The sequence below is a fragment of the Vulpes vulpes genome, chromosome 11 (genome assembly GCF_048418805.1).
Source record: "Vulpes vulpes isolate BD-2025 chromosome 11, VulVul3, whole genome shotgun sequence".
In the NCBI taxonomy this organism is placed as follows: Eukaryota; Metazoa; Chordata; class Mammalia; order Carnivora; family Canidae; genus Vulpes; species Vulpes vulpes.
Genome location: NC_132790.1, coordinates 79,888,117 through 79,902,267, shown reverse-complemented (window position 1 = coordinate 79,902,267; position 14,151 = coordinate 79,888,117). Strand labels below are relative to the sequence as shown.

The 14,151-nt window shown below is 42.8% G+C and overlaps 1 protein-coding gene across 2 annotated transcripts in view; it reads right to left on the bottom strand.

The window, feature by feature from the left end:
- ACP3 (acid phosphatase 3) overlaps positions 1–14,151 on the bottom strand; it is a 46,040-nt gene that overhangs the window by 20,747 nt on the left and 11,142 nt on the right. For both annotated transcript variants that reach the window (XM_026015537.2, XM_072726869.1), the window contains exons 3-8: positions 13,037–13,123; positions 12,236–12,388; positions 7,464–7,562; positions 6,966–7,058; positions 4,788–4,920; positions 1,016–1,098 (exon numbers count right to left, since the gene is read on the bottom strand). In XM_026015537.2, the coding sequence (XP_025871322.1) occupies positions 1,016–1,098; positions 4,788–4,920; positions 6,966–7,058; positions 7,464–7,562; positions 12,236–12,388; positions 13,037–13,123 (648 nt within the window). The remainder of the gene's footprint in view (positions 1–1,015; positions 1,099–4,787; positions 4,921–6,965; positions 7,059–7,463; positions 7,563–12,235; positions 12,389–13,036; positions 13,124–14,151) is intronic.

Genomic DNA, 14,151 nt, shown 5'->3' with positions numbered 1-14,151 from the left:
GGAAGCACTACACTCTGTTCAGTCCACGAGCTCTTTGTCTTCTTACACCGTTTAGAACCCCGGATGATACACAAACATCCCTGTATCTGCAGTCACCTCTTCCAACTTCCTGCAGAATGAAAACATGGCTTTCTCCAGCCAAACCACATCTGAGAAATCCTCTGTCATCGAGAAGTGAGTGGGAAGCTGAATTACCATACTTTGTGTCCTGGTTCCCTGTCACTGCAGATTCCCTAGACAGCCATTTCAGTGCTCAGTGCACCCCTTGAATCTCCACCCTCTGCCCCCCCTCCCCACTATCCCCTGAACAGTGCCTCTTTCCCTGGCTCCTGCTCCTAAGACTAAAGTTTTCTCCGAGACTTCTCCTTTTCTTTCTGCATCCAATGTAGCTCTAGCTTCACATTGCAGCCCCCCCCCCCCCTTCTATTTCCTTTGCCTCCCGGAGATTTCTATCTGGATGCTCCCTGGCATTTCAAACCCACTCGTCTAAAGGGCTACATTCCCTTGGCCCAAAGGTGCCTCTATTAATGGCTCCACTCCCCTTCCAGTCCTGGAGGCTTGAAAAATGGCCTTCACTTGTGGTTTTACTTCCACATCGTTACTCTCTGTCTGCATCCCATTCATCACCACATCCCGTTCATGCTCTGCTTTTAGTTTGGAACAGAAGTGATGCATCTTTCCTCTGTGCCACCAAAGTACTTGCTTGCACTGCATTTCTATCTTGCTTTGAATGGTGTTTATGTCTTCTAGTCAGTCCTAGATTGTAAAGTCCTCAAGGGCAAGAATTATGTATTGAAAATTTAAACTTAAAATAAAAAAATAAAATTTAAAAATGCCAACCACGTAGGTGGTCATATATACACGTAATATACACAGGAGATCTGAAGGATCAATATCTAAAATGCCTACCATCTCCTGGGCAATAGGGAAATGATGATGAAGAAAATGAGGCTCCATCCTTAAAGAGATCACTGCCTAAAACAAACCGACATTGAACAGAGGTGATAATACTTACTGCAGAGTACATGATAAGTTTTCTGTGGTTTGATGGCTGAGTTGCAATCTTCATGTGATTAAGGATGTCACTGACCAGGACACCTTAAAAAAGACCAACAAGAGAGCTGAACCAAACATGGGCTTACACTTTTCATTAATTCCTACTTTGCGATTCTCCCTGCCATCATTCTCAAGACTTAAGAGACGAAAAGCAGTAACTTCAGTTGGGCATCTACTGTGTGCTTTACATGATTTTACTGAATCTTGACTTCTATCCCGTTTATAGTGAGAAAGCTGTGGCCCAGCGACACACAGGGACTCAAGAGCAGGCTAGGCAAGGAAAGTTGGATCGGCACACTCAGGGCCCTACTATCCCCAGGTTTTGTTAAAGCTTGAGATAGGAGGTTGAAGGACTTGGAAGGAATCACCAATGGCATTTTTTCAGACAGTCGTTAGCTAGTGCTCTTCTCCGGGGCAGCCCTGAAATGACAGCCTGGCCTGTACTCCTTCACCCCTCTTGCTTCTGCTCTCTAGTAGTCAAACCTGTGGGAGAAAGCAGCTTTCTGGGTGTCTGTGCAGGTCATGGACTGTTTTCTGTGGACTGTTTCTCTAGGCTACCCTGGAATCACTATTAGGGGGCAGCCAGCATCTTTCATCTGAGGGCTCCACTTGTCTTGTCTTCAGTAGAGGAGAGCTCCTGCCCTTCATCTTTGTTGTTCCTGAGGTGGTGAAGGACAGGTACACAACTCAGAGTCTCCATCTTCTTGGCAGACACTGAAGGCTGAGAGGTATCTTGGGGTGCCAGGTGCTGTCTTAGAACATGTGGCCCCAGGGACTTCCACAACCATCACCTGAAGTCTTCTTATATTTCTGGTGCTTGCTTGCTTGCTTGCTTGCTTGCTTGCTTCCTCCCTCCCTCCCTCTTTCCCTCCCTCCTTCCCTCCATCCATTTTTATTTTAAAGATTTATTTGTTTGAGAGAGAGGGAGAGAGAGAGTGTGTGTGTGTGAGAGAGCGCACAGGAGGGAGGAGCAGAGGGAGAGAGAGAAAAAGAATCTGAAACAGATTCTGTTCTGAGTGGGGAGCCTGATCCTGGGCTTGATCTCATGACCTGGAGATGACAACCTGAACAGAAACCAAGAGTCGGAAGCTCAACTGACTGAGCCACCCAGTTGCCCTGGTGGTTTCTTTACCACACATGTACTCTCCCAGCTTCAGAATGACGCGTTTGTTTTTGTAAAGAGCAGGGCATGGATGTTAATAGACTATCATTCTAGACTCTGTGGTCTACTCGGCAAACACCACACTGAGCAGTTACCATGGGCCAGATACTGTGTGAGGTGAATCAGACTCCTGCCCTCAAAAAGCTCATAAAACAGTTCAAAGAGACTGTTTATTCATCTGTATACCAAGAGGCACAATAAAGGGTTGTGAAGGGAGGTGTTCTGTGCTTCCTGCAGATGCTGGGACTCCCTTGACTAGGAATGGAAGAAGCTAGCTGCACATCTCCAACAGGTCTAGACCACTGTGCTTCAGAGAAGGTTGCTTTCTCAGGGTCCTTTAGGGGCAACATCATTACCTATCAGCAACTTGGCCTTCAATAGTTGCCTCTGCAGCAGCCTTCGGTGTTGATAATGGGATATGACATCAGCTCTTGGTTCTACGGTGATTGTCCATTTTTCCCCAGAAGAAAACTAGCACTAACTACCACAGTTACCCCCCAGGCTCTGGCATGCCTATAATTATGTTTTATGGGAGGCCAAACTGAGGTTAAGAGACATTCAATGACTTGTCCAAGATTCCACAACATGTACACAGAGGGGCTGAACTTCTCTGAACCTAGCATGTCTTAATAATTAGACTACACTGTAGCATAGGCTAGCTTCTAAGTTCTCTGCGACATCGTTTATTAACTGCATACACTAGACAAAATATCACTGACTACAAGATATAAACTTCCCTTCCCACACTCTTGAGCTATAGCAGGGGCTGGCATACTTCTTCTGTAAAGGGCCAGACAGTGGCTTTGTCAACCATATGGTCTGCCATAACTGTTCACTCTCGGGTGGAAGCCCAAAAGCAGCCATAGCACTACCTACCTAAATGAGTGTGGGCTGAGTTTCAATAACATTTTATTTATAAAAAATAGGCGGCAGGCTGGTTTGGTTTGCAGGCTGCAGCTTACACCAACCTGTGGTGTACAGCAAGAAGAGGTTTACAGTAATACAGATATGACCAGCCATATATCATAAATTCCTAAATGGACCTTAGGAATTTTTGTGGGGTGTGTGTGTGTGTGTGTGTGTGTGTATGCATAGAAGGAGGTGGGTGGAGGCGTGCATAGCACCAAATTGTGTCATCCCTAAAACCAACCGATGAAACAAAAGTTTTGGCAGAGATGGGAAGATGCCAGTCAAAGTCCTGATGTTCCTGTGTGCCTCCGTGTCACTCAGACAATACATGTTTTCTTTGCAGGATTGTGTTTAGCTACTTCATCACCCAACAAGAATGTAGTTGACAAATCTCTTTGCTTAGCCAGATCCAAACAATAGGCTGGATTTAGGTTTTGGCAGGAATCACTCAGGAAACAATTTCCTGGTCAATCAATACTCTGGACTTCTCCAGAAAATGGGACAGGTGCATTCACACAAATACCAGCCTTTAGAGTCTGACACCAAAACAACACCTTAGGGAAGAGCTCTTAACAGGCAATCTAGTTTAATGCACTGATCAAATGGGGAAACCGGACCAGGAGGGGAAGTGACTTCTCTGAAATTCAATGTTTAATAGTCAAAGGAAAACAAGAAGAGCAAATGTGAACCAAATGTGAGGAAAACCCCCAGTTTTTCTTCCCATACAGACACCTGCATCTATTATTAGACTATTCTCAACCTCTGCCTGGCTTTCCCTGCCCATTTCTTCACCATTTCTTGCATCTAGAGACGGGCTTCTGAACTTTGATGTTTCATGAGGTACTTGGGGCTTTCATTAAGATGCAGATTCTGATTCAGCTGGTCTGGCTGAGGTGGGGTCTGAGATTCTGCATTTCTAACCAGAGACTTGGTGATGTTGCTGCTGCTACTGCTCCCATGGACTGCATTTTGAGTAGTGAGGGGTGAATTTCTCAGCCCATCATGGGGGGACCTCCACTAAGAGCCCTGTCTCCACCATTTCATGTGGCTTGGGATTGAGTCATACCTTGGTACCTGGTAGTTGAGGAGTATGATGTGGTATATGTGTAGCCAACGAGGCCCAACTTCTATCCTCCGCCCCTTCTTGTTTAACACATCAGATGGGGCTGCTGCCTGGGCCATGTCCTGAGTGAACATTTGCCCAGCCTGGTCCAACAGCCAAGATGTCTTTGCCTCTATGTATCCTCCCGGGGGCTCTGCTGAACTTGTCCTGACCCCACAGTGAGTAGGGTCTGGAAATGGTTGGAGTCCTGATGTGATTGCTCTGGTTTTCTCAAACTTTCTAGAGTATTTGACTTAGAACATCTCCTGTGGCTTAGAATTTCTTCACTGTTCTGTCAATCTGACATAATGGACTTCATCTTACTCTCCATCCTTACTTTAAATGTCTACATTAATAATACCTAGACCTGATGCCCCCTTTGGTGTCTTGGCCCACCCTAACTACTCTCAGAGGCATCAGCATCTATTGCTGTCCTGCCTGGTCCTCATTTCTTTTTTCCACCTACTTATCCTGATTCTAAGAGCTGGGCACCCTTTTGCCTGGGTCTACTTTCAGCCACAAATCCAGTGCATTCTTTTTACTTTTTTATATACTCACCCCCTTGCAGCCTAGATTTCTCTTTCTGCTTATGAATTCCATAGATGGACAGGATGGACAATTCTGATAATTCTTTCAGCTTAGTCATGGTGTCCTCTGTGGCCCAGGAGGGTAAAGTGAAATTGTGAACACTCTGTAGCAAAGAAAAAGGAAAGCAAATGTGTATTTTCATTTGTTGACTTTTTTGTCCTCTTTCTCTCACAGGATCTACTGGGTCTAGCCTTTCTTGTCCAGCCATTTCTCTCTAGGAAAACTTGACTTTGTGATAAGGAGTGGTATTGATTTTTCAGAAGGGAAACTCACAGAGACTAATTTGCCCCTTCCTACCAAGTCCATAGCTTTTGGCTTCAGTGTGGGTCCAAAGGGGGATTCCTATTTTGCAGGAAGGGTGAGGTAGGGCAAGAATGTACCTCATTCCTTTATGAGAGGTTTAGAAATCTATTAACCTGTAGGGAAGGTGACACTGACAGGGTTAGATGATGTTTCTGCCAAAGATGAATGAGTGCCCTGAGACAACAGCAGGGAGAGGCAATATATTTCTGGAGCTTTCAGTACCAGACCCCCCAACTCCCAGCATCTTCCAGTGTACTGACTCCTGGGGAAAGTGCACTGACACACAGTAGGTTCTTGGTGAATTTTGTTAAATGGATGAATAAGCTGTACAGCAGGGCAGGTATAGACTTTGTGCCAATATTTATTACTTGCTATGGACAACTGATTAAGAATCCTCCAGATTTGGGACACCTGAGTGCCTCAGCAGTTGAGTGTCTTGCATTTGGCTCAGGTCATGATCCAGAGTCCTGGGATCCAGTCTTGCATCGGGCTCCCTAGGAGGAGTCTGCTTTGCCCTCTGCCTATGTCTCTGCCTCTCTCTCTCTGTGTCTCTCATGAATAAATAAATAAAATCTTAAAAAAAGAAAAAAAGGAATCCTCAGATTCGAAGACAGAATTGAGAGAGAGAGAGAGAGAGTTCTTTAAACAGCTCAAAGTGGAGTGCCTAGGGAGAAAATACGTAGGAGAGAAGTGAAAAGGAAACCTGCACCATGGCCATATCATGGAACAGCTCAGATCAATCTGTAGTAAGGAAGAAAAAAAAACCAAGATTTGAAGCAAAATGTGAGCTCTTATTTCTACTGGAGAATCTTTTTTTTTTTTTTTTTTTTTTTAAAGATTTGTTTATTTGAGAGAGAGAGTGTGTGCACATGCTAGAACATGAGTGGGGGGAGGAGCAGTAAGAGAGGGAGAGAGAGAGAATCCCAAGCAGGTTCTAGGCCCAGGGCAGAGCCCAAACTAGGGCTTGACCTCATGACCCTGAGCTCAAGCCAAGCCTCAGATGCTGAACTGACTGAGCCAGCCAGGCAGCTCTGAAGAGTCTTTTATAAGGCTAGCTATAGCTAGTCTTCCTTGAAACAGATGCTAATGATAGAGTGAAAATATCAGGAAGGTCATGTGAAGGTCAATGAACTCTGTCATGGAAAGGGGTAAATTGTGTCATTTGTTACTAAGTTACTATGACCCTTAGACCCTCATGATGAGCTCAAGATTAGAGGTGGTTAGAAGTTTTATGGGTGGTGAGAATTTGGCCTTTGGATTCAGTGAACCTGGTAGGGAAAACAGGATTGTAGAGCACTCTTTTTGGCCAGTAGATGGTATATAGTGAGTGAAAAATACTTTGTAGCCTTGAAAACCTCAATGGTAGGTAATTGATCGAGCTACAGAGGTTATTTCATATGTGTGTATAGCAAAGAAGAGATGCCCAATTAGCCAATTTCAACACCCTGGCCTGAAGTTGGCTTGCTTATTTCTATATCCAGAAATCAGGTACTGTTTGTTTGTTTGTTTTTTTGGTCTGTCTATATAACAACATTTCTTTTTTCAGTAAAATCCATGACAGGAGCCCAGCATTCCTGACTGACTGAGAAATAAGTAAATGGCAAGCCACAGAAAAAAAGCAATTTTGCCTGCAATTTGCTAAAGGGTGAAAACATAAATAATGGAGAGAAAAAAGTCAGAATTTTCAAGTTAATATAAAGAAGCCTTGAATTATGTTTCAATGTCAGAGGAAGCATAATTAATATATCTGCCAAAAAAGTAAAAGAAGATGTATTCATCTGTTTCAAAATTGACATAAATGATAAAAATCAACTGCAAGTTAATCTTTGATATTTTTTCTCTTACCTCACAAAATAAAGGGTCATAGACTTTAGTCCACATTCCAAAAAGGTCCTGGGTATGGTATCCTGTAAATGTTGGCAAGGTTTCTATAAAATCCTGAAACATACACAGACAGAGAGAACATTGCTACATTACAGTCTCTCAATTTCAGCACTCTTGATATTTATCCTTTAATAAGAGTTAATGGTCCTAGCCCCTTAGCCACATTAAGGCAGAATTATTTTAGATTTGCATTTATTCTGACCCAGCCATGCACTTTTGTCTGGTTCCTTCTGGCACACAGGTATAGGATTAGAAAGGGACTGGCTTCTCTACTGGCTTGTGGCCCCACACAGGGAAGGGGATCAGAAAGTGATGACTGACTCTCATTAAATGTTTTAACCCATTGCTATCACCAGCCACTGGCAGACACATTTCTCCCACACTTTTAAGAAGCTGGAACTTCATCCTTTGTCTTGGCTCTCACACTCCTGTATACCACTAAATGACACGATTATTAACCTTGTAAGGATGCAATCTCTTCTGGAATTCCTCTGATTTGAGAGTCTCCTCCGTAAGTTCTTTAAAACGGGGGCAGTCCCGGAAAGGCAGGTACAGTAACTAAGGACAAAAGAAAAATCATAAATTCTTTATTAGTCAGAAGAACTTTGCTAAAGAAGCTGCAGCCATATTTTAAACCACATTAGTTGCAAAGTGACCTGAGTAAAAGATACACATGTGTTTTGAGCTGAACAGAAACTCTAAAATTGAGGGAAAAGAGATAAATGGTCTGTATGTAGGTCTTAGATAGTAGGATATGCACCCAGAACTGAAAAGTTTTTTTCCTTTCATGAACTTGCCTAAATAGGACTGTGTTGTTGGTAAATATTCACACTTCATGGTTTTCCATGTTGATATAACTATTATCTCACTTTCTACTGGACCTCTTACATTTCTAGCATGAGATTCACATTTGTGTGCAAATGCATCCCACCCACCCCCTCCAACATAATGTGAGTATACAGAAATGAATGAGAGGTTCTGGAAAGAATCTTAAGAGATGGATTAACCATTCATTGACTTAAGTTGGGGTCAAAATAAGCGCATATACTAAATATATAGAAAAATGTATTTTAAAACCCATTATAAGGACAAAGGGATGAGTTTAAACTTGACAATCCTCTGTAATCTTAACTATAATCTGTAGGTTGGTGACTCCTCAGCTTATTTTATTGCTCTTACTTTTCATTTGCGTCTTGTCTTGTATTTCCAGCCCTTGGTAGGTATCACTACTTGGCTGTTTCTCTTCTTCCTCAAGTTTCACATGTACAAAACTGAAGTCGGCTTCATTTTTAACCACTTTACCTCCGTAATTTGTCTACTTTGGCCAAAGGTAAAATTTATCATCCTGTTTCATAGACTAATCAGCCTTGCTTGTTTACTTTCAAAAAAATCCAAAATTCAAAATAGACTCTTTGTCTTCATATTCATGGTTCCCTTCCAGTCTAAACCATCATAACCTGTGTTCAACTGATGTAAGAGCCACTTACTTGGTCAGTAGGCATCTACTCTTTCCACCTTTACAATTCATTCTCCGTATCACCACAGCTACCCTAATCCTTTTCCTTTTATTTTTAGAAACACAAATCTCTCTAAAGCCTTCATCAGATCATGCCATTCTGTAGTTTATAATCTTCACTTGGAATAAAATCCAAACTCAGTAAACCCTAGAGATCCCTGCCCACCTGTCTTACTACTGTCCCCTCACTTTTCTGCACCAACACTGGGGCCTCCTTGTTGTCCCCTGACCTCACAGGCTTAGGGGCTCTGCAGACTGTTCCCTGCCCAAGACCTTGCCCCCAGGGACCCCTGCCAGGCTCTTCTAGCCACTCTGCTCCAGCCATGAGCACATTGCCTTGCTTTATTTCCTTTGGGGAACTCATCGCCATTGGAGATTATTACTATTTTTTTTTACTTCTTTATTGTCTATTTCCTATAAAATATTAACATGAGGGCAGCCAGGATCTTGTCTGTCTTGTCCATTGCTGTGTTGTCAATGCCTAGAACAAAGCCTGGCATATTAGCAGCTCCTCAGAAACATTTTTAAAAATAGGTTGCTTCCCGATTCTGTGTCATTTGCCTTATTCTAATTTCAGACCTCCATTTCCTCATTCCTGAATTGCTTTCAGCAGTTATTCTCCGAGGTTCTTGTATCCTCTTCTTCCAAACCATAGTCAGACAGATGCCTCATAGCACCACTCATCACGCGTGCACAGTACTGAAGAACGAATGTGCACAGGTTTCTTTGATGTCCGTGGCTTGCACCTCAATTGCCCTATGTGGCTTTCCAATTTTTCCACAGAAGGGATGGCACTGCAGAGGGAAAGGCCCAGGACTATTCATTTAAAGGTCTAGGTTTTAGTGAATTACTCGACCTTCCTAGATTTTAGTTTCCTCATCCCACATGAGGCTGAAAATAAGTGGGATAATCACCTCAATACCTGACCAACATTTTGCCATTCACAAAAATCTCTTCCATTTCTTAACTGGGTTTTCACAAATTGTCATGAAGTAGTTAAGTAGGGAACTGCTGTTCCCATGTCACAGAAAAGGACACTAGTGTAGGGAGGTGACTTGAAGTCAAGTGTCTGAAACGGTAGTTGGCTCTCCAATCTGGATTTACCTGGCTTTAAATCCCTCTTACAACACTGCCTCTCCACCTCAAGATTCCTCCTGGCTATTAAATTGGGAGTCTCCTGTCTGTGCCCAACATAGTCAGACATTTTCTTTGCTCCTAAATATGAACTCTGAACACAGAAGGGCAAGCCCTCTGTATATTCACCCACTGTCATACTTTTGGGCCACCTTCTTCTCCCTTCCGTCCTTTTCTCTGAGGCCTGTGTCAAGCTCTCACTCTCTCTGTGAAGACTCAAATGGCTACCCTATGGGAGCACCACAGGCATCCTCTTGTCCATTCCTCTAGCAAGCGTACCTGGTCCTTGTGTCATGGCCCACCACTTTGTATCGTGGTTTACACAGGTCATACATGCAAATCTGTTTTCATCAAATGGATGATAAGTTAGGGAAGAAACTTAGCCTCATATTTCTCTATGGCACTTGGCACAGCCCTGGGAATAACTTTGTATTGATAAATTCTTTCTTCTTTCTCCCTCACTCCTGTTTCTCTTTTCCTCTTTTTAAATATTTTATTTATTTATTTGACAGAGAGAGAGAAAGCCAGAAGCAGGGGGAGTGACAGGTAGAGGGAGAAGCAGGTTCCCTGATGAGCAAGGAGCCCAACGTGGGGCTTGATCTTAGGACCCTGAAATCTCAACCTGAGCCAAAGGCAGATTAACCAACTGAGCCCCTCAGACTCCCCTCCCTTTTCCTTTTCTAATAGCCTCTATAGACTCTTTACTACATAAATTAAATACTATCTTTCAGGACTAAGTGTTAAACATCTACCTTGGTCGACATTGGCTAAATTTGGTGCTGCTGTACAGTGTCTATCTAATGCAGAAAAGGTTGTGGCAAAAGTGATTTTTTTTTCTTTTTGGAAGAAAATATTCACAAACTCCTAAGAATACTGATCATCATAATACTTCTCCCTTGATTCTGGGAAAGAAAGAGGTATGCATCTATCTTGCTTTTTCCAGAAACATCAGAAAAAGTGGTTGGAGTAGACTTACCTAGAGTGAGGTTGACAGGGTCAGGCTGTTTCTACAAAGTATTTGGGAAAGATTCTAATGTCATCAAATGCAACAGTTAAGTCAAATATCTAAGTGTACTGGCAGGGAAAAGAGGATGGAAGCCTACCCCAGGGGACCCTGGGCAATGGTGTGGGTGCAGAAGTCATGCTAAGCCTCAGCTACAGAGATGACCCAGTCATACTTACAATGGGACTGTAGGGGAGTCATGACCAGTGAATCCATGATCAGTGCAGAGCCCAAAGCGGGGCTCGATCTCACAACCCTGAGATCATGACTTGAACCAAAATCAAGAGTCTGACGCCCAACTGACTGAGCCACCCAGGCACCCCTCCTTTATATAGTCTTAAATTCCACACCTGGGAGATTAGTTAGATTTATTTAATACCATTTAAAACCAAAAGCAATTCCTCTGAAAATGTTAAAGAGCTTTTGGTACATCCTACCCAGTGCAAATAAATTTGAGAATTTCTCTCAACTAGCCTCTTTTAGGCAACTTGGTTATAGTACTGGTTCTCACACCTGGCTATCCACTAGAATCATCTAGGGAGATTATTTAAAAAGTACTGACGCCTGCATCCCAACCTCAGAGATTCTGATTTGTTATAGAGTGTCCTAGGTGCCAGGATTTGAAACATTTTTTTCAGTTAACTCTAATATAATAACTTTGAGAACTATTAGTTTACAGGGAAGGAAATTGCTCTGGAATGAGATAAGTCTGGTTCTGGTCTCAGTAATAATGCTTACCAGCTTTGTGACACTGGGCCTATTTTGTTTATCTCTCTGAGTACATATTTCTCTGGCTATAAAAGGAGAACACAATGTTGTCCATTCAAGGTTGTTATGATAGGTAAGTATGATGACATATATCAAAGGGCTGGTCACTTGACTATGTACTCAAATCTTTCTTTTATCCCCTATCTCAGAATGGGGGTTTTCATGTGAGGAGGGGTATTTTGTAGATAGAAAGATCTTAGGATATTCTAGAGGGAGGAGAACCCTATGTGGGGCACCAAAAGCCTAGGAATTGAAGGTAGAACAGGGGGAACTGTGTGTGTGTGTGTGTGTGTGTGTGTGCACACATGCATGTACATGTGAAAGTGGAGGGGGCAAATCGCCATTAAAAGAAAAAGATTTATTTATTTATTTGAGAGAGAGAGAGAGAAAGCAAGCATGTGGTGGAGAGGGGCAGAGGCACAGGGAGGGAGAAACTCAAGCCAACTTGGCACTGAGCGTGGAGTGTGGAGCTGACTTGGGGCGCAATCCCATGACTGGGAGATCATGACCTGAGCCCAAACCAAGATTTGGCCACTTAATCAACTGCACCACCCAGATGCCCTCATATTGCCATTTGCTGAAAGGGTGGCAAAACAATGTGGATGATAAAGGTCCACACTGAAATTCTGTTCCTGCTCTCTCTTGCCTGGGGCTTTCTATGTCCTACTTTGTCCTTCATATGTTTATTTAGAAAAGGATTAAGATTGCACAGACCAAACAGTGTCCAGACTTCCAAACCCACAAGTACTGGGCAACCTGCCTTCCTCCTCCTAGGCCAATGGGATGTGCAGGTTTTTCCATAATACTTACCCGATCTTCAGAAAGAGAGAGTGTGTGCACTGGGATGGGCTGCCAGGGTAGGCTGGGATTCCAGATGCTGATACCCTCTGGAGGAAACAGGCCTGCAAGGTTTGTCATAGCACTCATCAACGTCCGATCAACATCCGTGCTTTGAATATAAACCTAGAGTAGGAAAATCAAAGGAGATTCTAACTGCTTGGAACTGTGGGTTTATCCCTGGGAAATGAAGAGCACATCTGAGAAAGGCCAGGACCCTCACACCAAAACATTAGCAGACATCTGGTAGCAAGCATCATGATATCTACTATAGAAGAGAGAGTATTATGAGAATGCCACCCTGGTATGTCAATAGTTGAATTGACAAAGAGACCATTTAAGTGGTGGCTACTTGCTAAGCCAAAGTATTTCCATAGGTGTCCATAAAATTTTCAACTTAGTATTCATAAATTTTTTAGGAACAGAGTATTCATATAAAGAGGAGTACATTTGGGGTGCCTGGGTGGCTCAGTCAGTTACATGTCTGCCTTCAGTTCAGATCGTGATCGCAGAGTCCTGGGATCCAGCAAGTCAGGCTCTCTGCTCAGCAGTGAGCCTGCTTCTTCCTCCCCCTCTGCCCCTCCCCTCTGCTTGTACTCTTTTTCTCTCTCATAAATAAATAAAATCTTAAAAAAAAAAAGAGGAGTACATTTGTAAATAAGATCTCTGACTTGTGTAAGTCCCTTGGGAAATAGGCGAAGCACTTTTACAAATGCAACATCATGCTAAATTCTTTCAAGGACAAAGGTTAAAATTCTTGGCTCTCCAACTTGCCTGTTCACGTTTGTAGGACTCATTCAAAAATTTCCCATATCTTTTCTTTATATACTGTCCAAGTTCATAATGCTGCTCCATGCCCAGCTACAGGAAAAAATAAAAGCAAAAATCAGTGAAAGTAAATTGTAAAGTAAATTCTGTGCACCTCATGTATGATCTTATCTCTCCTTACTGAATGCGTAGAGCAAACCATGGTGTACTTTAATAGTTCCACAATAACAACATAATTGTAAATGCAAACAAGAAAAAAGGGTTGTAACCTTTAACCATGACTCCTTGAGAAAGCTTATTCACCTTCATTAGCACCTAACATAGAGCACAGTTAATAACTAGTGATTGATCTAATTAAGTAGATGGTTCTCTAGTGTGGAACATTACTCGCTCATCTTTGTTGGTGGAACGTTCAGGAGAGCTGGTGAAGAAACCACTTGGTGGAGAGTTGGTGAAGAAACTCAACCATCTAATAAGAGGTTGGACTTGGTGAATCTGAAGATCACTTTCACCTTTCAATCACTTTCAGGGTGTGATAATTTTTATCTGCACAGTTAATTTATGCCTGGTTCATGAAAAACGAGAGCCTGTTACCCAAAGTGTGGTCTGGGGATCAGCAGTATTAGCATTACTTGGAAGTATGTAAGAAATCGAATTCTTGGGACCCATCTTGATCTACGAAGCCAGAACCTTTGGGGAGTGGAGCTCAGGAACCTCTTTTTAACAAGCTTACTAAGATTCTGATGGATAGTAATCATTGAGGAATGTTGCTTTAATTCAGTGATCCTCAAGCATCAGAAGAAAAATTATTGGGGCAGCCCGGGTGGCTCAGCGGTTTAGTGCAGCCTTCGGCCCGGGGCCTGATCCTGGAGACCCAGGATCGAGTCCTGCATCAGGCTCCCTGCGTGGAGCCTGCTTCTCCCTCTGCCCGTGTCTCTGCCTCTTTCTCTGCGTCTCTCATGAATAAATAAATAAATAAATCTTTAAAAAATATTTAAAAAAAAAAAAGAAAAAGAAAAATTATCTAAGGGTTCTTGTTGAAATGCAGATGCCTCAGCATTTCCCTCAGAGATTTCCTGCTTGTTAGACCCCAGAGTGGCCCTGGCATATGCATTTTAATA